Below are 25088 nucleotides of genomic sequence, written 5' to 3' on the forward strand. Positions count from 1 at the left end.
GCAGAATTTGGGAAGGGATGAAGAGAGGACTTCAAGGGGGAAAGTAATGTAATATATCCTAATTTAAATGCATAAAAATAAATTTTAAATTAAAAAGTGGCCAGAAAGATACATTGGCAGTTAAGAGCAATAGTTGTTGTTACAGAAGACCTAGGTTCCATCCCCAGAAACCACATGGTAGCTATCCATTTACTATAACTCTAGCCCCAGGATTCTCCTGCTTTCTTCTGACCTCTTTTGGCACTGAACACAGACACATACAGACAATGCACATGCATATAAAATAAAAGTGAACCTTAGGAATATAGAACTCTATACCGTGATGTCACAGCCCTGAGATGGACAGCAGTGAGGACCAGTTCACATGAGCTCCTCTGGTCTGTATGGAAGCAGCTGTGGCATTCCTCTGAGCCAGCCTGCTCAGGGGCAAAACAGCCCCATCCTGAGGCTAGACTAGCTCAGCCAAGCTGTCCCTCTAAGAAAGGCACTCATTCACAGTGCTGACAGGTGACTTTCCTGATGTGTAGCTCTGTGTTCTTAGTGTATGTGAGAATTGAGGCATTGATATCTCCATCTGTCAGATCACACATCATAATTAACATAATTGACTCTTGAGCAATCTACGTTCACAGTGTCATTTACTTGTTTTCAGCTAAGACCTTATGGTTCAAGATGAACATTCCGGAGTCATTCCTGTCCATCATTTTTATAATTTACAGGTGTTTCTGCATGAGCTCGAGCAAAGAACGTTCTTAAATTATGTCTGCTATTACACCCTGAGCACATTCAGTAAAGGATTTAACTTAACACGCTTAGGATTACACAAACTTATATCATATCCGGACTCCATAAGTAAAATGTCAATGTTTCCTTTGTTGCATAAAATCATTCCTTTGGAAATGTCTCTCATGTTTTCCTGGTCTGCCACAGGGTGTGGGAGTAGAGTGAAAATTTTCTCAGTTCTTCTGCCTTGGCTGTTGTGATGGCTACTGTTCTTAGTCAAATTGACTACATCTGGGGTTAACTAAAACCCAAAGAGTTGGGTACTGTGGAGGCTTGGGGGGAAACCCTTCTTTAATCTGAGGTAATTTTGAGGTAACAAGATCCGGTTTTAACCTAGACCCCAGTTTCTGGTGGCAGCCTGCATATTTGAAGAACATTGACATGGTAGTTCTTTCACTTTTTGCTTTCCCGACCTTTGGATAACACGTTCATTTTTTTTTTTTTTAAGGCATTGGAGCCTGCTGCTTGAGGATTATGTTATATGCTGAAGATCACTGAGACATTCAGCCACATGGGCTGAACCACTAGAGTATTCTTCAACTTTCCATGGGTACACAGACACTTTCTATGTACAGAGACTCAATCTATCAATTCTGTCCATCTGGAGATCCTAGACTAAGACAGCTGTGGTTTCTGTTGTTTTCCACCTTCCCACTGAGGAAGATGTGCTGGGTAGCAATAGTGCTCCACAATGTTTGTCATCTGTTTCCTGCTTTCCTTCAAGTCTTGTCTTATACCTCCCAGGTGAAAGTAGTTGAACCTAGCAGGAAGCCACAAGACAAAAATCTTGTTCCCTAAAATCTCTCTTTAACGCTTAATATTCTGAGCTCCCTTCCACTTGTGGGACATATTGATAATTCCCCAGCAAGCTAACCACCTTGATTCCAGGAGGAAAAGGGAAGGAAGTGCTGTGATGGGAGACCAGGCAAGCTCTGACGTCACAGGCGAGGCCCGCAAAGGGGAGGAGCAGGCAGCTGCGCAGCAAGGAGCTGGAGTGGTGGGGACCTCCCAGGAACTGGCTGTGGTAGCTATTGGAGAACAAGAAAAAGTGCTACTGAAATGCGAATCTCTACGCATCCGGAAAAGGTCCGGCCCTGGACTGGAAGCCCGGCCCAAGAACCACTGTGTTCAGCACACTCTAACCCTAGAGAGGCGCTCTAGCGGCTCAAGACTCACTGGCCAATCAGAGTCTCCAGACCGACCTGTCAGTCAGAAGAGAAGGAGGGCTCTTCCGGGTACGGTACCGGGAGTCCAGCTCTGCAGCTGAGCAGGCTTGAATGTGTGACGTGCTCTGTGCGCTGCAGTGTGGTGCGGCGAGGGAGCTCAGGCGAGGTCTGCAGTCACGGCATGGTGAGAGCAGGGTCACTGCCCACGAAGGGGCAGAGCAGCGGGAGCGAGAGTGGTGGGTCCTCCCCAGAGGCTGTGCGGGAAGATAGGCACAAGTGCTACCGAAATGCAGACCTTTGCTTATCTGGAAATGGTCTGACCCTGGTCTGAAAGCCTAGACCTGGAACACTACGCCCTGTTCCCTCAGCACACTCTAACCCAAAGAGAGGTGCTCAAGCTATTCAAGACTTGTTGGGTAGTCAGAGCCTGCAAGCGGACCTGCCAGTCAGAAGAGGAGGAGGGTTTTGTTTTCCCCCGGGTGCCCTGCTGCAGGATTCCTTCTGTAGCTGAGCAGGTTTGAATGATTTGCTATGCTGTGCTCTGTGCGTTGCTTCTGGGTGCTGTGAGGGGAAATCAGGCAAGCTCCAAAGTCCTGAGGTCGTGAGCGAAAGGTCATTGCCCACAACGGGGAGGAGCACGCGGCTGAGCGCTGGGAACCGGAGTGGTGGGTCCTTCCTGGGACTGGGTGAGAAGCAGCAGCCTATTTGCAGCCCCCTCTGAAGTCTTTCGGTGTCCTTGGACCTGGCGGTGGCCTTGGAATTACTTCACTTCTGAGACTGGAGTCTTGTGTGTAGAAATATCCTTGGCAGGAAGCCAAGCTTAGAGAGCCCTCCTTTCTCTTGTGTCTTCTACAAGTTCTGCCCTTAGCATTTAACATTTAGGTGTCAGATCCATTTGGAGTTAACGTTGTGGAAGTTGTACAAGGTATCTCAAGTGTTGGGTAGCAGCACTCCAGTACTTAGCTGCGACGTAGGAGAGGAGACTAGATGATGTAAAAGATTTACCAATGCATACAAATAGTAAGTGACATCAAATAACATTTAAGCTAAGACACCCTACAGACAAGAAGCACGCTAATCAGGCCTAGTAGAGATTAACAGGCTAGGATACACATGTTTGTTGACCATAATTGTCCAGAAATTTGGCTCCAAACGATAACAAAGGAGACCCCCTGATTTACAATCACTCGTGAGGTTCGTTGTCACATCCAAGAACAGGCCTCTAACAAGCTGCCCAGAGGGCATTACGTGGTCATAACTAACATTAAGACCTGATGTGACCTATAGGTACATTTTCTTGCCACATGGGCAAGACTACATTGGGTGATAACTCTTTGAAAACACAACACGGTTGTGTTAAGGGCTGGCCTAGTCAAGCAAGTCTTTCCAGGAGGCCCTAGTGTATGGAGAATGACAGCTTTTTCTCAGGCCCAGGAACATGCTTGTCAGAGCTAGCAACAGCTTGGGGAGGGAGCTTCCCCTAAGGCCCTGATTTATTGAGAATAAAATAGAGCTCCTTCTCTGTAACGGTTTGTATATGATCTGCCCAGGGAGTGGCACTATCAGAAGATGTGGTCCTGTTGAAGTAGGTGTGTCATTGGGTGTGGGGTTTAAGACCCCCCTCCTAGCTATCTGGAAGTCAGTGTTCTGCTAGCAGCCCTCAGATGAAGAAGTAGAACTCTCAGCTCCTCCCGCACCATGCCTGTCTGGACACTTGTATGTTTATAGCCATCTCTTTCTTTGGGCTAGAGAAGTTTTCTAGGACTTTGTTGAAGATGTTTTCTGGCACTTTGAGCTGGGAATCTTCATCCTCTTCTATCCCTATTACTCTTAGGTTTGGTTTTTTTCATAGTGTCCCAAGTATCCTGGTTATTTTGAGTTAGAAATTTTTTACATTTAGCGTTTTCTTTGACTGATGCATCAGTGTCTTCTATGGTATGTTGTATGCCTGAGATTCTCTCTTCTATCTCTTGTATTCTGTGGGTGATGTTTGCATCTGTAATTCCTGTTCTCTTTCCTAGGTTATCTATCTGCAGGGTTGCCTCCATTTATGTTTCCTTTCGTGCTTCCATTTCCATTTTAGGTCTTGAGCCATTTTATCCTTATCCTTCACCTGTTTAATTGTACTTTCCTATATTTTGAAAGGGATTTATTTACTTCTTTCCCCTTTAAGAGCTTCTACCTATTTGATTATATTTTCCTGTATTTCTTTAAGTGATTCATTTATATCCTTTTTAAAGGCCTTTATCATCTTCATGAGGTGAGATTTATGGTCCCAGCGTTGCTCCTCAGGTGTGTTAGGATCCAGGGCTTGCCATAGTGGTAGAACTGGTATCTGATGTTGTCATTTTGCACTACTTCTGTTGGCTATGTTCTTGCATTTGCTTTTTGCCATCTGGCTGACTCTGGTGTTGGTGCCTGGTAGTCCCTGGGTAAGTAAGCCTCTGGGACTCGTTGTCCTGGATAGCTGCAAGCCTCCCCAAAGGCCAGCAGAGCTGTGGGTTGGAGTGTGTGGTGCAGAACCTCAATTGCAGGTGCAGGTATGGATTGGAAGGAAGAGGGGTCTCTGATAAGTCAGGGCAGAACCGTTGCTGCTGGGCTTGCTGTGGTCCCCGCATGCAGGAGGACTGGGTCACAGGGGTCTCACCTATGTTTCTCAGTTTCAAGCAGGACTCAAGGGAGGCAGGCAGAGCTGTGTGTGGTATGTAGTGGTTTTCTAATCTGAAATTGTATGTGGGGATGTGTACTGGAAGGACTACTGATAGGGACAGTATTACTATTTAAAATTCATTTTATTTCTGCATCTTTGCTCTAATTTCTTATTTGTTTCTATTTTCCAGTCATTAAGAATTTTATTCCTTTTTCTCAAGTGCTTTCATATTTCTGTTTAGAGTAACATCTCCTCTTGCTCATTCTTTGGTCATGCTATATAGTTAAGATTTGCTTTGAACCCCTAATCCTGCCTCTGATGCCCAGTGCCTGGAAGAGTGTCCCAAAACTCCTCTCAGGCTAGACCCTGACTGTAAATGAGTGAGAAGGAAAATAGACCAGTGAATGTGTGGCCTCTAAACTCTCTCTGACTTTTTCAGGAGAATTAAAAGACAAAGAGTGACCTGTGTATGAGTTGGGTTCACTGATGAACTTCATAGCTGTTGTAGTCACAGCACAGAAAGGGATGGAGAGAAAGAAAATGAGAAATGTTAAAACTACTGTTTTAGCAGTAGTTGGCATTAGCAATGTTGGGTAATCAGTAAAATTCCAAACTGGCCATTTTGGAGTGTTCACAGACCAAGGCAGTCCAAGAATCTGAATGAGAAGCTAAACTTATTTCCAGAAGCCCAATCAACCAACATAGACAATCTGGAAAAGCAGGTGTCACTGTGCCTAACAGGAATGGTGCTTTTCCTCTCTGAAAACACACACCCTGAAAGAACAGCTGTAAATAATACTTGGTGTACTCTAATAAGTATGTCTAGTCCCTGAAGAATATTGGAGCATAAAGCCTGTTTCCACTTTTCAGAATAGTTTTTGAGATTATAATTAAATAATTTCAACCTTCTACCCTGGACTTCTCCATTCCCCCCTACTGTTAAGTCTCAAACCCTGAGACAGATGGTTGAGGTGCCTATGTAACAAATCAAAGCAGACTTGGCTGCAGGTCCTTCTCCCTTGTTTTGGTTACTTGGTCTTTTTTATCTGTCATTTAACCTCCTGGTTTGTTGGTCTGGTTCTCCCTCTGCTCTCTCCCCTTTTCTCAAATGGCTCAGGGTCCTGCCTACTCTGGACTCCTCCTGATGTCCTTGCCTCTGGCATTGCTCTCCTTTTATCTGTAATAAACTCCATGTTCTACTGTCTCTAGCAGCAGCCATGACCTTTTCTTTTTATTTCTGTTTGTCACTCGCTTCCCATGTTACTGCTCCTTGCTTTAAACTTCATGGCCACTTTTGCTTTAATTGTTGTTAATGTTTGATTTTGACTGAAGTTTGGTTGCAGGATTTCCCAGCTGTGAGGGAGATGTTAGTGTGTAATGGACCCCATGTCTTGGAAGAAAAACAGAAAGTGCTCTAGAAATTGCACTGAAGTGCCAACTTCCCAGACTAGGTTTCTCTCTGCCCCTAGGATAGCAGGGCAGAGCTGTGAAGGCCTCAGTTGTCTGGGTCTTTCCGTCACCAAGTAGAGGAGATGCTATTGTCCTGAGGCCCAGCTCTGATGTCCAAGATAATGAGGGACTCTGGGTAGACCCAGCAATCAGGACCAGCCGTGGGAGGTACCGTGCAGGTTCTTTCCAGTATTATTCTCTTTTGCAACTACAGGGAGCTATGAGGAGGACCACAGATCATGCCATGGTGAGTGTCGTCCTCCTCATAGCTCCCCAGGCCAGAAGGAGCAGGTCTGCTGATCTATCCATATCTGATCCACTGGGACTGAGACAGAATGTGGGTCAGACGTGGTTATGTGGATTCAGGTGGTGACTGGGCAGAGAGAGGCCCTTAGACTCAGACCCTCTCTGTGTAGGATTCCCTCAGGCAGGGCATACTCTGTAACACGGGCAGTGGTAAATGTGGTGCTTATAGTATCTCTATCTAGTGTGCGCACACTGGCGTTGCTTTCGGTGTGTAGTAGGAAGACAGATTGGGAAACTGAAGTCTGGTTTCTAGAAGTTCTGAACATTGCGTTCCGCATTCAATTTTGTGGGATATTTTATAAATCGTTTAGATACTGGTAGGAAAGAGCTGATGGGTTCTACCTTCAGCAATACGTGATTAGAGTCTTTTTGTGTTCCCACCCCCACCAGCCACAGTGGTGTGACGCAGGGAAATTAAATTCCGGGCTACAGAGGGAGCTTCTGAGATGCAGGGCTTTGTCCGTGTGCACGGTGTTGTGTGATGTGGGTAAGGCAAACTCCTCATCCTGTGTCGTGGTCCATGTGGTAGGAAGCAGACATTAAGTTATTCTCCAACACTGCTTTGTGTGTTGTCTTTAGTGAGGCTATGTGTGCTTGAAACCCCAAGGGACACGAGGGCCTGCTGAGACACAGTTCACCTGTCTGGTCACCTCCATTCTAAAGAGAGACCTCTAGAGCATGGGGCCTCTCTGTTTGTAAAAAAGAAATCAACAGAAGCTGGAGGGTCAGAAATATAACAGTTTTTGGGTAATTTTGACTTTTTTTGGTTTTGTTTCTTTGGGTTTTTTTGTTTTTTTGTTTGTTTGTTTTTGTAGTTGTAACGTCTGTGCTTATTTACCTTGTGTAATGTACAATCAGGAAACATTTGTCAAGTTCACATTTTTCCTGGTGGACCTTTCCTTAGGTCTTTTATGGAAAGGCTGAATATATTTTAGAATTATGGTTTTGGCCTTTTCGTCCGGTCCACTTATTCTTTCACAAATATTGTATTCATTGTTCATTGTTGTAGCTTTGTGGTAAGTACAGAATTCACATTACCCCATTATGTGTAATATTTCTTTATAATCCTAATGAGAATTCTGAGGGGCTTTTTTTTCCCGCTGTAAATTGCTAGGAATTTCCTTTGGATTGTATTGGATTTCTGGTGTAAATTGAACATAGCCAACATTTTTTTTAATACATCATTTTAATGGTGTTGTTTATATAGTGTAAAAGAATAAAAGATGTTATTCTAAATAATTATTCATTTAGTTAAATACAATAAGGTTGTGAAACTGAAACTGATGTGAAATGATGTACAAAGGCATAGAAAGAGGACTTCAGTGAATACATTATCCTGGTCACGTAAAAGTTCTTGCACCAAGTATGATTTAAATAGGAAGAATAAAAGGAAACTAAAACATGATCCAGAACCATTCGTCAAACACTGAATGTGAGTGTGACTTGGGACTGTGTGTTAGTACGCTAAATAAACTCTGAGAGCAGTAGGTGGGGATTGTCCACAGATATTAACTAACGTTAGTTAAAACCATGTTGCACTGTTACAGTTGATGTAAAATTACAAGCATTCACTGTATGTATTATGATGCAGGTGGACATATTACCTACACTCACAGTACCCCATTACCACGAACACATTCTCACTCTATGTTTTTGTGTACCTACACTATACAGAGTTCTCATAAAAATAACAATATTGCCCTGGATCCCACTAATATTGTCAGTGTGTTTTCCGTGCATTTGAAATTAATTTTAAGAAGTATCAGAATTCTTATTCTCCTTGAGTTATGTTCATGGTGGCTTGAGGTATAAAATAACGTAAATGCTCATTTTCTCAGGACAAGCTGGCGCCTGAGGAGGGCACTGTGCTAAGTGAATGAAGACAAAGAGCGAAGGCCAAAGGACTGTACAGAACTTCACAGTCAGTGCTGAGTGGGTTTCAAAGCAGCACGTGGAGTTATAGCTCTTGCAGGATCGATAAATCCTCTTTCTCCCATCTCAATTTTATCTTTAATAAACTCATTTGTCAGATGGATGTGAGAACTTCTTCGGCCTATACTTAAGATAGCCATATAAAATGAAGGGCGGAAAGAATAGAGAATCGAGCCAAAGCAATCACCTTCAAAGGCTTTTTTCTGACTATTGTTTTAGTTGATTATGGAAAAGGAAAACTAAATTTCAAGCTTTTATAGCAAGAGAGATGAGAAGAAAATGTGCTGTTATTGTATCCTGTAAACGTGGAGAAGCCACTTTATTTGGATGGTATGAGAGCTTTCTGCCAAAGAGTCAGACTGCTTGAAAAAGGAAAAATGAGGTTAAGAAATAGACTGACTTATTATGCTTGAATTTAAATAATGACAAAAAAATTTTACTTTAACAAAGATTCAATAGCCTTAGGCAAGTGACAGATCTCTCTCTTTTCTTCTAAATTACCCACCCTTTTGCTTTGGAGAACTTGTTTAAAGATTTAAAATTTTTATATATCAGTTTATATGTCTAATGCATTATATATATGTGGTGGTTAATGTGTATATTTATATGTTTTAACATACTTATATGTTAATGTATTATATACTTTCTCTAGCAATACTCTATAAGAATATATATATACATATATATGTATTTCTATTATTTGAATAGTCTTTCAAGTTTTCCTTAAAGAGGAACAAGAATACTGTTTTAGAATTGAAGCAGTAGGAACCTCTGTAATTCCGCCATCCAAACTACTACTATAAAAGCTAACACAAGAGAGTGACCTGGGTCTGTTTCCTACATGGTATATGTTTCACATTGCTGAAAGCGAAGCTTCTGACCTCAGAAATCTAGACAGGGCCCAGGAATGAACTTGTCATGAACTCCTGTGCGATGGTCATCCTCTACATAAACAGAAAGAGACCTGTATCTATCAGAATCATCCTTTTCCTGTCTTCATGACTTTGCTTCTCTTCGTTCATTATTGCTTCCAATCTTTGCACTTTCATTCAGGGAAAATTGAATTAACGTTTTTTATTCAAATAGATTATTCTCTCATTACAGTCTATTTTGACCAATTTTCCTTCCCTCCACTCCTCCTAAATCCAGCCTGCCTCCCATCTCCCCCAGATCCACTTCCCCTCTTGTTCAGGCCTCTGAGAGAGGACAGGTGAACAAGAGCAAACAATATGAAAAATAAAAGACAAAGCATTGGACCTAATGTAGAAGGCCAACCAGTAGAACTCTCAGCTCCTCCTGTACCACCCCTGCCTGGATGCTGCCATGCTCCCACCTTAATGATGATGGAATGAATCTCTGAACCTGTAAACCAGCCTCGATTAAATGTTCTTCATGAGACTTGCATTAGTGATGGTGTCTGTTCAAACAGAAAACCCTAACTAAGGTAGAAGTTGGTACCAAGGACTGGGTGTTGCTGTGATAGGCCTGACTATGCTTTTGTTTGAAAGAATGTGGATTTTTGGACTTTGTATTTGGAAAGCAGTGGAATGCTTCAAATGGGGCTTAATGGGCTGTCCTAGTAGGAATATGGAAGACTGAGAATGGTTTGAATCGTGCAGGCCTGACCCAAGAAGTTTCAGTGAGAATTTCAATATGTGGTCTAGAGACTGGTTTTATGGTGTTTTGGTGAAGACTGTGACTACTTCTTGCCCTTGTCTGAAGAGTCAGCCTGAGGCTGAGGTGAAGAAATTTAGATTAATTGCACTGACAAAGGAAGTCTCGGAGACACCCATCATAGACTTTGTTCTCTGGTTCAGTCTCATGAAGAGCATTTTAAAAAATCATAGCAAGCTGAGAAAGGGGAAATATAAAATGTATGGCTCAAGCATAAAAAGGATACCAGGATGTAAAATGGAGCTGCATCCTTGTGTTCAAGGACATTAAATTGATGGAAACAATTAATGGAATAGTGATTTTTGGGGCAAGATCCCACCCAGCTAAATTTAGGTCCAGGCATGGTACTATAAGCCATTAATCAATCCCAGGAGGCAGAGACAAACAGATCTTTGAGTTCAAGGCCAGTCTAGAGCAAGTTCTAGGTGAAGGAAAACTTAAATCCAGGTTTGGTAGATCATCACACCTTTAATCCCAGGCACGCAGATCTCTGAGTTCAAAGTCAGTCTATGGAGCAAGTTCCAGGACAGCCAAACTTAGGCAGTGAAGGAGTTGGAACACAGAAAGCTGGTGATGATGTAATAGAACAAGGGGGCATGTTCTAGCCCCAGCAAGCAGCAGAACTTGGCAGCTTCTGCCATGTAGCTCTGGCTATAGAGTCAAGAAGGGAATACTGGGACAGTTGATGCTAGTTAGCTAGAGCTAACAAGTTAGTGATGATTAAGAAGAGACCAGAGGGGTTGGGGATTTAGCTCAGTGGTAGAACACTTGCCTAGGAAGCACAAGACCCTGGGTTCGGTCCCCAGCTCCGGAAAAAAAAAAAAAAAAAAAAAAAAAAAAAAAGAAGAGACCAGAATCACCGAACTGAAATCTTCTGGGGATTATTTTGTGAGAGCACAAAGAAGCTGTGTTCCAAAAATAGCAAGGATTTACCTTGTGCTTCAGCTGTACTTGGTAATGTGAGTCACCTGGGGAGTACTGGTTTTGAAGGCATGAAGAGGTCATAAAGAACAGCTGGGGCTTGGCACTGTGAGAAGCCATGGAAGGCCATTGGTGAAAGTGCAATCTCAGTTGCAGCTGATGGCCCAGGACTGAAGGGGTCATGCAAAGGATTTGAGACTTGACACCGTGAAGAGAGCCTATGAGAGGCTATTGGTGAAGCCTAGTTGCAGCAGAAGACCCCCAGCATATTGGAGATGCCAGTACTATGGGATGATCACCAAGAACAGCAGTGGCAGTGGGGTGGATCAACCTGAGCTTAGAATGCTACGGAGGGCAGAGTTGGAGAAGTGACTCTTGCTTTAGAGGAGCCCAGAAGATCATGTGGGGGCCCCAGACATTGAAACGAGAAATTGTAACCCTGAGGTTGCCTTGGAGACCCCAAGATGTTCAAGATGCCAGAACCCAGGTCTATCTGATGAGAAAAGCTGCTAAGAGGAAGTTGAACCAGCCTGGGCAAAAAAAGTTTATTGCAGTCATCAAAGATGAGAAGAAGGAGTTGGAGATCTGAAGACCACTTTGATATCAGACATAGAGATTCAGATTTAGAGTTTGCCCAGCTGGTTTCCTGTCTTGCTTTGGGGATTACAGTTAAATGATTGGATGAATCTCAGAAGAAACCTTGATCTTTGGACTTTTAACATTGTTGAGACTGCTATAGACTACAGGGACTTTTGAAGTTGGACTAAATGTATTTTTCATTATGATATGTTTAGGTGTGGCACGCATAGACTCATGTTTGAAGGAGCCTTTGGGGGCCATGAGTGGAATGTCATGGTTTACATATGCTCGGCTCAAGGAGTGGCACTATTAGAAAGTGTGGCCCTGTTGGAGTGGGCGTGTCACTATGAGTGCGGGCTTTAAGACCCTCATCCTAGCTGCCTGGAAGCCTATATTCTGCTAGCAGCCTTCAGATGAAGAAGTAGAACTCTCAGCCCTTCTTGTACCATGCCTGCCTGGATGCTGCCATGTTCCCATCTTGATGATAATGGACTGAACCTCTGAACCTGTAAGCCAGCCTCAATTAGATGTTGTTCTTTATAAGCCTTGCATTGGTCATGGTGTCTGTTCACAGCAGTAAATCCCTAACTAAGACACCCATGCACTCGCTATGCTCGCTATTTAAGTCTCTGAGATTGCTGGCCATCCAGGTAGTGTAAGGCGTGGATTTCCTCTCATGTGTGGGCCACAAGTTAAACCAAACATTGGTTGGCCACTCAAACAGGTTTGGTGCCTCCATGCCACTGCACATCTTACAGGAAGGACAGATTTTAGGGAATGGGGTTAGCTGGGTTTCTGTCCAGGTTTTTCTTTCTGTAGTATGTAGAATACCTTCTTGCCAGTTGTTCAGTTTCTATTGGTTAGTAGGCTTTCTGTTTCTGTAGATGATATGCAGCTTTAATCCATGGTAGTCTGTTAGGATGCAGTTGATTATTTCCATTTTCTAGTATCTGTTGAGACTTGCAGTGTGTTCAAGCATGTCATTGATTTTGGAGAAAATTCCACAGGATGAGAAGAGGATATATTCTTTTGTTTTTGGGTGGAATGTTCTGTAAATATCAGTTGGGTTCATTTGGTTTTTAACATCATTTAGCTGAAGTATTTCTTTAGCTTTTTGTTGGTGGTGGTGGTGGTGGTGGTGGTGTGGTGTTTGCTTTCAGTTTTTTGAATCAGGGCTGTTTTGTGTAGCCTAGTCTTTCCTGAAACTCATTGTGTAGACCTGATTGGTCACAAAGTCGGAGTTCCACCTGCCTCTTCCTCCCTGGTGTAGGGATTGAAGGCCTGTGCCACCATGCCTGGTCTCTGTATTTAGTTTTTTACTGGAAGACCTGTCTGTTGTTGAGAATGGGATATTGACTCTCCCATTGCTAGTGCATGCTATTTAAGCTGCAGAAGTGTTTCTTTTACAATGGGGTGGGGGGTGCTGTTATGTTTGTGGCGTAGATAAAAGAATTGAAATGTTCGGTTCTTAGAACTTTTTTAGTTTGAAGAGTATATGCTGTCCTTTTTTATTTTTGTTTGAAGTCTATTTTGTGTATTAAAATGGCTATACCAGCTTCATTCTTACTTCCATTTCCTTAGAATATCTTTTTTCCTACCCTTTACCTTGAGGCATTGTCTATCCTTGATGTTTCTATTATATAACAGGAGGGTGGATCCTGTTTTAGCTCCATTCTATTAGCTGTGACTTTTTATTGGTGAATTAAAGTCATTGAAATTAAGGGATATCAGTGAGCAGTGATCTATTATTCCAAGTATTTCACTGGTGGTGGTGGTGGTCGTGGAATGTATGCGATTCCTTTCCGTTTTGCTGATGATGTGAGATTATTTATGTCGTGTGTTTTCATTTGTAGAGCTAACTTCCTTGGGTTGCATATTTTTCTTCTAGCACCTTGTATAGGGGGTATATTTGCAGGTAGATATTGTCAAATTTGACTTTATTCACAGTGTCTTATTTTCACCATCTTTGGTGACTGAAAAATTTCTGGGTATAATAATCAGGGCTGGCTTCTGTAGTTTCTTAGTCTGCAGCACATGTATCCAAGCTCTTCTGGTGTTTAGAGTCTGCATTGAGAAGACGGGTGTAATCCTAGTAGGTATGCCTTTATATGTTCAAAGTATTTTCTGGTTCTTTGAGCTGGTGTTCTTTTTCTTCCTGTATTCCTATTATTCATAGTTTTTGTCTTCTTATAATGTGCCACAACTCCTGGATGTTCTGACCATGGAATGTTTATGCTTGACATTTTCTTTGATGTATTCATTCCTTCTATTCTATCTTTAATGTCCAAGATTCTACCATCTCTATTCTCTGGGTGAATTTTGCCTCTGCAGTCCTAAAATTTTCATTTCCAGGATTTCCTCGGTGTGTGCTTTCTTTATTGCTTCTATTCCCGTTTTTTGGTCTTGAACTATTTTATGTGTTTCCTTCAAGTGTCATTGTTTGTGTTTTCCTTTATTTCTTTAATGAATTTATGTATTTGCTCTTTAGGGATCCTATCATTTTTATATAGTTGGTTTTAAGGTTTTTTTCTTGTGCTTTCAGCCATGTGGGCACATTCAGGACTTGCCGTGGTATGATAACATGGCTCTGTTGGTGAAATATTTCCCTGGCTTTTATTGATTATATTCCTATTCTGGTGTCTAGACATCTGAGATTGGGGTGATTATAGGTCTTGGTGCTAATTTCTGTGTTTGTCTTGTTTGGGTGGGAGTATTTCCCCCCTGGGTTTCTTTCTGTTTGCTCTCTGAATTTTCTGAAAGGCGGTTTGCTGAGTATTACCTCTTTTACTGACCTAATTGGTGGATGTGTGCCAAGGGGAATGCTTACTAGTGTTGGGGGCTGGGGAATAGGAGCCATGGAGAGATAATCTTAGCAATCTACTCGAGGTTTAGACACAGGAGAGGGGAAGCTGCCTCTGGTGTTCTGTTCCAGCACTTGCAGCAACTGTGAAAATTTGGTCTGGAGTAACAGATAGTCTGGTCGATCTCTGGACAGCCTGCCTACCTGGTCTTCTGGCAGGATTGTCAGATGGTTAAAACTTTCTCATATATTTTTGTCTCTGTGGCCTAATTAGCTTTAGTTTCTCAACATTTCAGAGCCTACAGTCATGTGAGGGAGCCCCCCTCAGTTGAAGGTGTGCCCCCATCAGAATGTCTTGTTGCTGCGTCTGAGAGATTATGTTGGTTGATGATTGATGCGGAAAGAATCTTCTACTGAAGGTGGCAATGTCTGTAAGCAGGTGTGCCTGGGTTGGATGGGAAAGTTGCCTGAGCGTGAGACAGTGAGCACACCAGAGAGCAAGCCAGGAAGCAGTTTTTGCCCATTTTTCTAGCATGAGTTTCAATTCTAGGCTCAAAAGTGATGGACTGTGATCTGAGAGAACCATCCAAAAAAAAAACAAAAAAACAAAAAAAATGTTTATCAGCTGTGATGTTTTTGCTTAGAGGATTCCGTCACAGCAGCACAGTAACAAGTTAGAACCACAATGACAAAATAATATGTAAAAAGGGATTTTGCTGCCGGAGAGAAACTTGAAGTGTTCTCTTTTGGAAGAGTGTCAAAGATGTTAGAAATTAAGGTGACCAATAACATGAAAGGCTGTACACAGAGCTTAATCAGCTGTTCATGTAGGACCTGGAAGATCAGAGATTTAAGAGTAATGTAGGCAAAAGTCAAGGCCATGGGATTTCAGTGAAAAAATAGACTCCATGAGAAATTTACCATGAGGTCATTTGTGTGATACTTTGGCCCCAGATCTTTCTTAATCTGCCCATACCCTGAGAAAATGAGTAAGGCAGACGTGAAGAAAATAACGGACTGATTTCATAGACAAAATATTGAATCTGTGAGATGGTTATTGCTAATGACACAGGACTGTGGTGAAAACACCATGTGGGACAGAAATAATGTAGTTTCTGTTTTGTAATTAAAAGCAGCATTAGGTAGTTTCAGGTGGCAGTCAAGTGCTGAAACAGAAGCAGGGTGTTCAAGGAGATTATCACCATTAAAGAGATGGCCCAAGTGTGTGCCCTTATGGTAATGCTGCTAAGCATTTAATAAGTGGAAGAAGTAGGCAGAGTTATTCCTAGTCCCAGGAGAGAACTTCATATAAAATCTGCTGCAACTGTGCGTCCAGTGCGGCTCGGGGTCTGTCTCAATGTAGACGTCACGTTGACAGGAACACCCATCTTGTGCTGGCTCTGGAAGCTCAAAGGTGAGGAATTCTTCCTCTGTGGTTTGGGTTCAGCACACTCACTTCATCCCTGTCTCACAGCGTCGGAGCTCCAGTGAAGAGATTCTAAACATTCCTTGGATGAAGCTGTCAGGATGAATCCTTGGTTACCTTTTGAGACCACAGGCTGTTGAGATACCCAGGCTTCAAGGCATCTGCATGGAGAGCAGCATATAGGAGATGGAAATGAGCAAACTGAGATGTATGAGAAGTCGCAGGGATAGGGACAGCTGATCAACTTGAAACTGAAGCCCCAAGTGTCTGAGACAGAGCTACAGGATCTGGTGTTGCCCTGCTGGGTTTGTTGCCATGGTTCAATCTTCCTTCTCGGTATCCACATTCCTTTTTCATTGTAATGAGAAGGGGTATTCTGTGCCTTTGATTCTATAAGGTGTGGTGATTAAGAGATTGCTTTGAGTGTCAGAAGGAACTTTGGACATTTGAACAGTGTAGGAGTTGTTGCAGAGAATGAGGATCATTGAAGTTAGAATAAATTTATGTTCATCACAGGATGACCACGAGCCAATAGTGACCAGACTTCAACTGCAATAAATTGAATCAAAAAGCTCTCAGATAGTATGATGTCTTTGAGCACTTCTCTCTCTTTTTTAATTTTCGGGGGGAGATTAAGGAAGCTTTTGTAGTAGGAGCCATCCTAGATTCCTTATTGGGGGTGAGATTCGAGTGTCTATAAAGTCAACCCATTTCCTGTTTTTTATGTCTACTCTGTGGTGGATGAACCTGATCAGCCACATTCCTCTCAGGCTGGTATGCCCTCACTATTATAGACTATTACTTCAAATCAGCTAAGTTCTATCAGAAGCACTTACTATTCAACAATAAGTTATTTGCTAGCCAGATGTTTTCATATTGTCAATTTTGTTGTTTTTGTTTTTGAAGATAAAGTTTCTCTGTGTAACCTTCCCTGTTCTCAAAGTAGAAAGAAGCCCATGCAGACTTTGAACTTAGAGATCCACCCGACTCCTGGCTCTAGAGTTCTGGAGGCCAACACGCCTGACTATATATATATATATATATATATATTATTGGCTGGTGGGCCTAGAGTGTTGGTTCTTGTACAAGTCAAGCATATGCTATTGTGACGACCTTCCTCCACATCTTCAATTTTTAAGTTTGACGGAGAGTATGGTCTGTTTTTCAGGACAGCATGCATTCATGATGTTAACAGTACCTGAGCCTTCTAAGTCATAGGATTGGAGATGTGTGACATTATTCCTACCTTTCATGTTTGTTTTGAATTTTTTTATTAGTTATTTTATTTACATTTCAAATGTTATCCCCCTGCCCATTTTCCCGTCCACAACCCCCCTATCTCCTCCTCCCTCCCCTCCCTGCCTCTTTGAGGGTGCTTCCTCACCTGCACACCCACTCCTGCCTCAGCGACCTAGCGTTCCCCTATCCTGGATCATCAAGCCTCCACAGGACCAAGGGGTTCCCCTCCCACTGATGCCAGATAAGGCATTCTTCTGCTACATATTCAGCTGGAGCCATGGGTACTCCCTCTTTGGTTGGTGGTTTAGTCCCTGGGTACATGGTGAGGGGGGTCTGGTTGGTTGATATTGCTCTATGAGGTTGCAAACCCTTTTAGCTCCTATAGCCCTTGCCCTAACTTACCCGTTGGGGTCCCTGCACTCAGTGCAATCGTTGACTGTGTATATCTGCATCTGTATTGGTCCAGCTCTGTCAGAGCCTTTCTGGGGACAGTTATACCAGGCTCCTGTCAGTAAGCACTTCTTGGCATCAGCAGTAGTGACTGGGTTTGGTATCAGCAGATGGGATGGATTCCTAGGTGGGGCAGTCTCTGGATGGCCTTTCCTTTAGTGTCTCTGCATTTCCTTTGAACAGAAGGAATTCTGGATTCATATTTTTGAGGTGAGTGGGTGGCTCCATCCCTCAACTGGGGACCGTCCCTATCCACTGGATGTGATTTCTACAGGTTCTCGCTCCCCTTTGTTGGGTATTTTGGCTAATGTCCTCCCTGTTGGGTCCTGGGAACCTCTTGGGTCCCTGGCATCTGGGACTTGCTAGTGGCTACCCCCAGTTCCTCCTCCCCCACTACAACACACCTACTTTCAAATTCCTGAGCCTCTCTATGTCTCCCCCATCTCCTCCCATATCTGAATTGGCCCCCTTTTCCCTCCCCCTCCTCACTCCTCCTCAGGTACCTTTCTCTACTTCCCGAGATTATTCTCTTCCCCCTACTGGGTAGGGCTGTAGCCTCCACAGTTTGGAATGATCTTTCTTCTTGAGTTTCTGTTGCGGTAAAAATTAAAAAGGAGCACGTCCGGTTCCCATGCATCACCACTCCACACTGGACCCCTGGCGTTAGTTCGGGCACTGTAGGGCCATACAGAACTGACATCAATTTATCTCAGCTGCAGCTGGTTCCAGTATGATGCCACGCCACGTTAGCCTAGCTGTCTTCTAGCCCCAGTGGTCTCTCCATTCCCATTGCTAGTCACCCTGGCCAGCCCTGACCAGCCAGGAACTCTGGTCCCAGCTACCTGGTAACACCAAGACTCAACAAACTGTAACCTAACAACCAGATTTATGTGTTGAATTCTCAATCTACGATACATCCACGGAGTAAATTCACTGCCAATTAATAAAGATAGAAACTGCCCACCTAGACAGGAGAAAATTGACCAAACAAGAGAGACCACCTGGATCTGAATCATCTTCCTTCATCATCTCCATCTTGATTCCTCTCCTGCACCTGCTCCTCCTCCTCCCTCCTTCCTAGACTTTAACCTGCCTATCCTTATCCTGGACCTGCCTTGCTGCATAATGACATCATCCTGTAAGTTTCATATGATCTGTGAGTTGTATCGTGGGTATTCCGAGATTCTTTTTGGCTAATATCCACTTATCGGTGAGTAAATACCATGTGTGTTCTTTTGTGATTGGGTGACCTCACTCAGAATATTTTCAGGTTTCATCCATTTGCCTGCGAATTTCATGAAATCATTGTTTTTAATAACTAGTACTCTAGTATGTAAATATACTACATATATACTACATTTTCTCTGTCCATTCCTCTGTTGAGGGACATCTGGTGAATATTAGTATCTTGCCTGTGTGTATGAATATGCACGTGATGTGTGCCTGTTCCTCATAGTAGTCAGAACATGACCTCAGAATTCCTGAAGTTGGAATAGTAGATAGTTATTAGTCACCTTGTAAATACAGTTGATTCCAATTATTTGCAAGACTAGCAAGAGCAACTTATTTTACTGGTAAGCCATCCCTCCTCCCTATGTTGCTTATTTATGATTAACATTTATATTTCTAATGTTTTATCCATGTATTCGTAACTGTAAGCATGTATTTCCTATTAGTAAGCTCTTACTAATATTACAGTTTAAACTGGGGCACTTAAAGTTTCAGGAAGATGAATACAGAACTGTATTCAATTTTATATCTTTGCAGGAACTTCAGTAAAGACCTCTGAGTTCTTTCTATTTTGTTTGTTTAATTGATTCTTGCAGGGGAATCAAGGTCTTAATATATACCTCTGCATGCCCTGTCTCCCATTACATGGACTAGCCTGGCATCCACCTCAGTGAGATAGGTTTGTCTCTGGCTCCTGATTGCTGGGATTAAAGGCGTGAGCAAGTACACCCATCTTACCCATCCTTTCTGTTGTCAGTAATCATTCAAATCGTGTCTCTGATATGTACTCCCTACTGTTGATCTGTTTGCTCCTCCTCCCCCCCCCCCCCCCCCGTTAGTAGTTGTTTCTCTTGCAAGAGTATATCTTATTCAAAGGGCAGAGAAATGACAAGGGTCACTATCCTCTTCAGTTCTCTTCAAAAATTGCTTGGTAATTCCATTATAACATCCGTATTATGGAATAGACGTTGGAAGTACCAGAATTATAAGAATGTATTGTCAATGTAGTATACATTGAGAGTGCTGCCAGTAACAGTCTTTATGTTGTACACATGTTTGAGATATTTTAGGATGCAATGACCTTTAACGATGTGCATGTGGACTTCACTTCCGAAGAGTGGGCTTTGTTGGATCGTTCCCAGAAAGGTCTTTACAAAGATGTGATGCTGGAGACCTACTGGAACCTCACTGCTATAGGTATGACAGTAAATGTTCCTTTACTTTTAAAAATAAGGGGCAACTCTTTTTGTTATTGATCCTTTATTGTCATTTCAATTGCGAATGAGAAAGAATACCGTAAATTAATCAGGCTTGGCTCTAAGGTTTAATGAAGATAATAACTTGAATTTTACCTAATTTCCAATTATAGAGCATACGTTTTTCTGATACTGTATTTTAGGTTACAGTTTGGAAGACCATAATATTGAAGAACATTTTCAAAGTTCTAGAAGACATGGAAGGTAATTTTTATGTACAAGCTAATACAATTGTGCCTTTGAAGAAATTTTTACTGTGTCATAGAAGAGTTTTAAAAAGCAACATTTTAAAAAGCACTGTTTGAAGTATATTTGTGATTATTAAATTCTCACAAAACCATGTGTATTAGTCAGGGTTTTACTGCTATGAACAGATACCATGACCAAGGCAAATCTTATAAAAACAACATTTAATTGGGGCTGGCCTACGGGTTCAGAGGTTCAGTCAAGTATCATCAAGGCAGGAGCATGGCAGCATCCAGGCAGGCATGGTGCAGGAGGAGCCGAGTTCTACATCTTTATCTGAAGGCTGCTAGTAGAAGACTGACTTCCAGGCGACTTGGATATGGGTCTTAAAGCCCACGCCACAGTGATACACCTACTCAAACAAGACCACACCTCCAAATAATGCCACTCCCTAGGCCAAGCATATTTGAACCATGACATCATGTATCCCAATGTCAGGTATCTGATTTGTGTTTGCACATCATTCCTCTAAGAAAGAATTCAAGGAAACAATGCCTTAGCAGACGTCACTATTGGAATCATAGCTGTATTAGATCTATGCTACAAAACAGCCAATTTGTTTGGTCTTGTAATACTCAGATATTGTAAAAGTTATACACATAAGTATATCACCAAAACCTTCTAATAAACAAATCATCCATTTTAATTAAAGCTAGTCTTACTCCTATCCCTGTAGTAATGTTGCTAAGTTTGTGAGAGGGGCAGTTTATGAGAGTCAGGAACGTTGTTGTGGACAAAACCTAATCCCTATACTACATGTCTATGAGAAACAAAAAGTCCTCAACACTGTGTGAATGCAATGTGGGAACCTTTCATTTGTTATTCTTTCAATAGATGTATCATGTGTCACAATGAATACAGGCCATGTAGACATGGAGATATTGAAAGAAGCAATGCACTTCTTTCTCCAAAAGTAATTTTTAGAAGATATGTAGTCATGTAAGGGTCTGTGATTGACCGAAGAACAATATCCCCTACTCAAATAGTCTGCAAAGGCCAGTGTTGATTCTGCAAAAATCCAGCATTCATCGTCTACCATTCGTCAGGATGGAAGACAGACATGTGAGCGTCACAGGCTTAATGTAAAGCCAATTTGAGGAATTGCAGGGAAGCCTCGGTGTCCTTTATCCTGTAGTTTATCCTGGTTGTCTGCATTTTCAGGGGTTTACATGTCTCTGGGAATGGCTAAGGCCCCAGGGAGTTTCCACAGGCAGCCAGGTGATGAGGCAGCTCGTGATTGTCTGCCCATGGAGACTCTGGATTTTCTAGTAACTGACTTGCCCACACTTTCCAGTTTAAGGAACAGAAACTTAGGCCTTGTCTGGCAACCTGTTGGTTTGGGGCCTGTCATGAAGTTTGCCTGACTTAGTCTTTTCTGTAGTCCCCACCGAGTAAATTTTCTGAATGTGATCTAAGTCTATAATTTATTAGTTTTCCAAGTTCATTGGGAATACAACCCCAAACGCACACTGCAGAAGATCCCTATGAGTCCTGGGAATGTGGAAATTCTTCTGTTTGCCCTGGTTCACGTTACAAATGTAGTTATGACTCACACTACAGGAAAATTTATGAATGCAATCAGCGTGGTAAGGTTCTGCGTTCTTACAGTTCTCTTCTAATATGTGAAAACCATCAAAGAAAAAGGGAAAGGAGGAAAAGGAGTGTATAAATGTAAATCATGCAGTAAAAGCTCTTAATGAAAGAACCTCGCTCAAGTCTCAGGATGGTGCGCCCCAGGAAACACAAGAGACCGGTCTTGATGTAAAAGCAAGAGGCCGTTTAATAATAACGAAGCTCCGGGCCAACACGTGTCTCACGCAGGAGACAGAGGAGTTGACCCCGAAACTCAAAAGTCAGGGGTTTATATAGGGAAAGCTAGGGGATTTTGGCACGGTTACACACAATTGGCTCATTTAAACATAGCAGTGAGGTTAAAACAAAGAAGAAGAGTACATGCTAGAAGTCAGGGGCTTATCAGGGTCTGGAGGACATCTAGCTAAAGTATGACCCTGAGTAAGCTGGGGGGATGTCTTCCTGCCCGATGGTTTATGGGTCAGTCCTTGATAGCCTGAGCTGGTTCCTGCATTCCTTTTCTCTTATCTTTATGGCCTGCTATTCCTGGCTGCAGGGCTTAGCCCTGAGTCTGTGGATTTTGGAGCTTACTCTTTTAATTTTGTATTTTTAAACCTTAAATCCATATAATTTCCCTTTCATTACTATCATGGGTATCTTCAAAGATGGAAAACTACCCATAATGAAAGGACACCTTAAACAAAGTGATAAAATGCTAAGATCTGATTCTCCTTACAATTAGATCAGATTCTAAAATTAATTCATTCAGATCAAAAGTTTAATTGGTGTAATGAATGTGGTAAAGATTTTACATATACCAATTATCTTTACAGACCTGAAAGAAGTCATACTGAAGAGAAACCCTATGAAGATATGAAGTGTGGTGAAGCCTTTGCACATCGCAGTAGTCTTCGAGCACATGAAAGGACACACACTGGAGAGAAACCCTATGGATGCAATCAGTGTGATAAAGCCTTTGCGTATCACAGCAGTCTTCGAATACATGAAAGGACACACACTGGAGATAAACTCTACAAATGTATTCAATGTGGCAAAGCTTTTTCAGATCAGAACACTCTACAAAGACATAAAAGAACCCACTCGGAAGAGAAACTCTATGAATGTAATCAATGTGGTAAAGCCTTTGCATGTCATAATATTCTTCAAAATCATGAAAGAACTCACACTGGAAAGAAAACTTACAAATGTAATAAATGTGATAAGGCCTTTACACAACGCTATTATGTGCGAATCCATAAAAGAACACACACTGGAGAGAAACCTTACAAATGTAATCAGTGTGGTAAATCCTTTGCGTGTCTCAGCAGTCTCCGAGTGCATGAAAGAACACATACTAGAGAGAAGCCCTACAAATGTAATCAGTGTAGTAAAGACTTTGCGAGTCAGAGTCATCTTAAAAGACATGAAAGGATACATACTGGAGAGAAACCCTATGAATGTAATCAATGTGGTAAAGCCTTTTCAATCCAGGATACTCTCCGAGTGCATGAAAGAACACATACTGGAGAGAAACCCTTTGAATGTAACCAGTGCGGTAAAACCTTTAAACTACACAGTCAACTTCGAATACATAAAAGAGTACACACTGGAGAGAAACCCCATGAATGTGATCAGTGTGGTAAAACCTTCGCATGTCCCAGTAGTTTCCAAAAACACAAAAGAATACATTCTGGAGAGAAACCCTATGGATGCAATCAGTGTGATAAAGCCTTTGCATATCACAGTAGTCTTCGAATACATGAAAGAACACATACTGGAGAGAAACCCTTCAAATGTAATCAATGTGGTAAAATCTTTTCACAGCCCAATAGTCTTCGAATACATAAAAGAACACATACTGGAGAGAAACCCTATGAATGTAATCAATGTGGTAAGGCCTTTCCGTATGACAGCAGTCTCCGGGTGCATGAAAGAACCCATACTGGCGTGAAGCCTTACGAATGTAACCAGTGTGGCAAAGCCTTTGGCTACCACAGTCATCTCCAAAGGCATGAAAGGACACACACTGGACAGAAACCTTATTAACATGAGCAATGTGGGAAAGCCTTTGTAAGTCTCAGCAAACTTCAGAGGCATAAATGAATTCATCCTGGAGAGAAAGCTCAAGAATGTATTTAATATGGTGAAGGCGTTAAACGGTTTTATAGTCTTCATCATCACAAAAGTATACCAGAGAGAAATTCTATGAGTGTAGGCAATGTGCTGAAGACTTTATGTTATGGAGCCCACTTAGAGATCCAACACGACACAAAAACCAGGGCTACGGGTATTCACTATGTAGTTGATCTGTGTCCACTGATGCAGGCAGGATGTAGGTTTTACAGTCTAAAGATCATATCCATTTTCTCTTTGTGGTTAACAACAGGTATTGTGTTTTTGGGGGAAAAAAAGATGAATAACAGAAGCTGTCGTTTGGAACAGTCAATATGTTTTGTGGAATGGGAAACGTGGTTAGGAACAATCATGTTTTGGGAAACAAAAATGAATTATGGAAGCTTATCAATTATTAGGGAGTTTCCAGCTCCCTTATGTTCTGGGAACTTGAATTTAGTTTCGCTCTATGATTAAATGAAGTCTTATAGCAAAATGGCTGTACTTAGGACAGTTTCTTTTACTTGTTCATGGTATTTGCATATTACAGTCATCTTCGAATTCATAAAAGTGAGTACCCCTATAAATGGGGTCAATATTAGGAGGCCTTTTCTCAGAACAGTTATTTACAAATATCTAAAAGAACATGTCCTGGCAAGAAACCCTACAAATGTAATCAATGTGATTAAGCCTTTTCATAACACAGTTATATGCGACTAGGTAGAAGAACACCTGCCTGAGACGACACTAGGAGGTAAGCAATGTGGTAAAACCTGTGCGAGTAACTGTGCTCAGGAGAAAAAGCCATAGTGCAAAGAAACCTGTGAATGCAGTCATTGTGGTAAAGCTTTACGTGTTATGATCTCTTTATGCAATATTAAAAGCCTTAGTGTGCAATTAATCTGTTAAAGACTTTACACATCACAGTAGTATTTAGGGACCTGAAAGAATTCATACTATAGGGGATCTATAAGGATCCTATAAGAACTGTAGCCAACATACTTCAGTTGCACAAGATTATTCTGAAGAGAACATCTGACCAGTGTAAACAATCAAGCATTATGGTGTTCCTCTTGGTTTTATTTGTACTTGTAAATTCATATGCGCAATTGTATGAATTTAAGTGATAGCCCTTTTAGACTTCACAATTCTCTTCAATTACTCATCCAGATGTAAAAGTTTACGGGTGTGAACTACTGCCTTTTTTGTTGCTATAATAAAACATCGTGCCTAGGGCAACTTATAAAAGAGTTTAATTTGACTTATGGTTCCGGAGGATTACGGGATCACCATGAAA

At 42.0% G+C, this 25088-nt stretch overlaps 1 protein-coding gene across 3 annotated transcripts; it reads left to right on the forward strand.

Moving 5' to 3' along the window:
* On the forward strand, positions 1–25039 carry LOC120095871 (zinc finger protein 431-like). Of its 3 annotated transcripts, none has more exons than XM_039089913.2 (4): positions 1–2133; positions 19676–19802; positions 20005–20065; positions 22513–25039. In XM_039089913.2, exons 1-4 carry the CDS (start codon positions 2131–2133, stop codon positions 23723–23725), a joined length of 1404 nt encoding a protein of 467 aa, XP_038945841.1. In that variant the 5' UTR covers positions 1–2130; the 3' UTR covers positions 23726–25039. The 3 variants fall into 3 exon arrangements, with proteins under 3 accessions (XP_038945841.1, XP_063127917.1, XP_038945842.1); XM_063271847.1 differs by having other exon boundaries at positions 1989–2133; positions 19667–19802; XM_039089914.2 differs by lacking the exon at positions 20005–20065 and having other exon boundaries at positions 2060–19802.
* The last annotated feature ends 49 nt before the right edge of the window (positions 25040–25088 follow it).

The sequence above is a fragment of the Rattus norvegicus genome, chromosome 12 (assembly GCF_036323735.1).
Source record: "Rattus norvegicus strain BN/NHsdMcwi chromosome 12, GRCr8, whole genome shotgun sequence".
NCBI classification, from domain to species: Eukaryota; Metazoa; Chordata; class Mammalia; order Rodentia; family Muridae; genus Rattus; species Rattus norvegicus.

Coding starts and splice junctions, on each gene's coding strand:
- LOC120095871 (XM_039089913.2), top strand. Junction 19,803..20,004: donor CTGGAACCTCACTGCTATAG/GTATGACAGTAA, acceptor ACTGTATTTTAG/GTTACAGTTTGGAAGACCAT. Junction 20,066..22,512: donor AGTTCTAGAAGACATGGAAG/GTAATTTTTATG, acceptor TTATCTTTACAG/ACCTGAAAGAAGTCATACTG.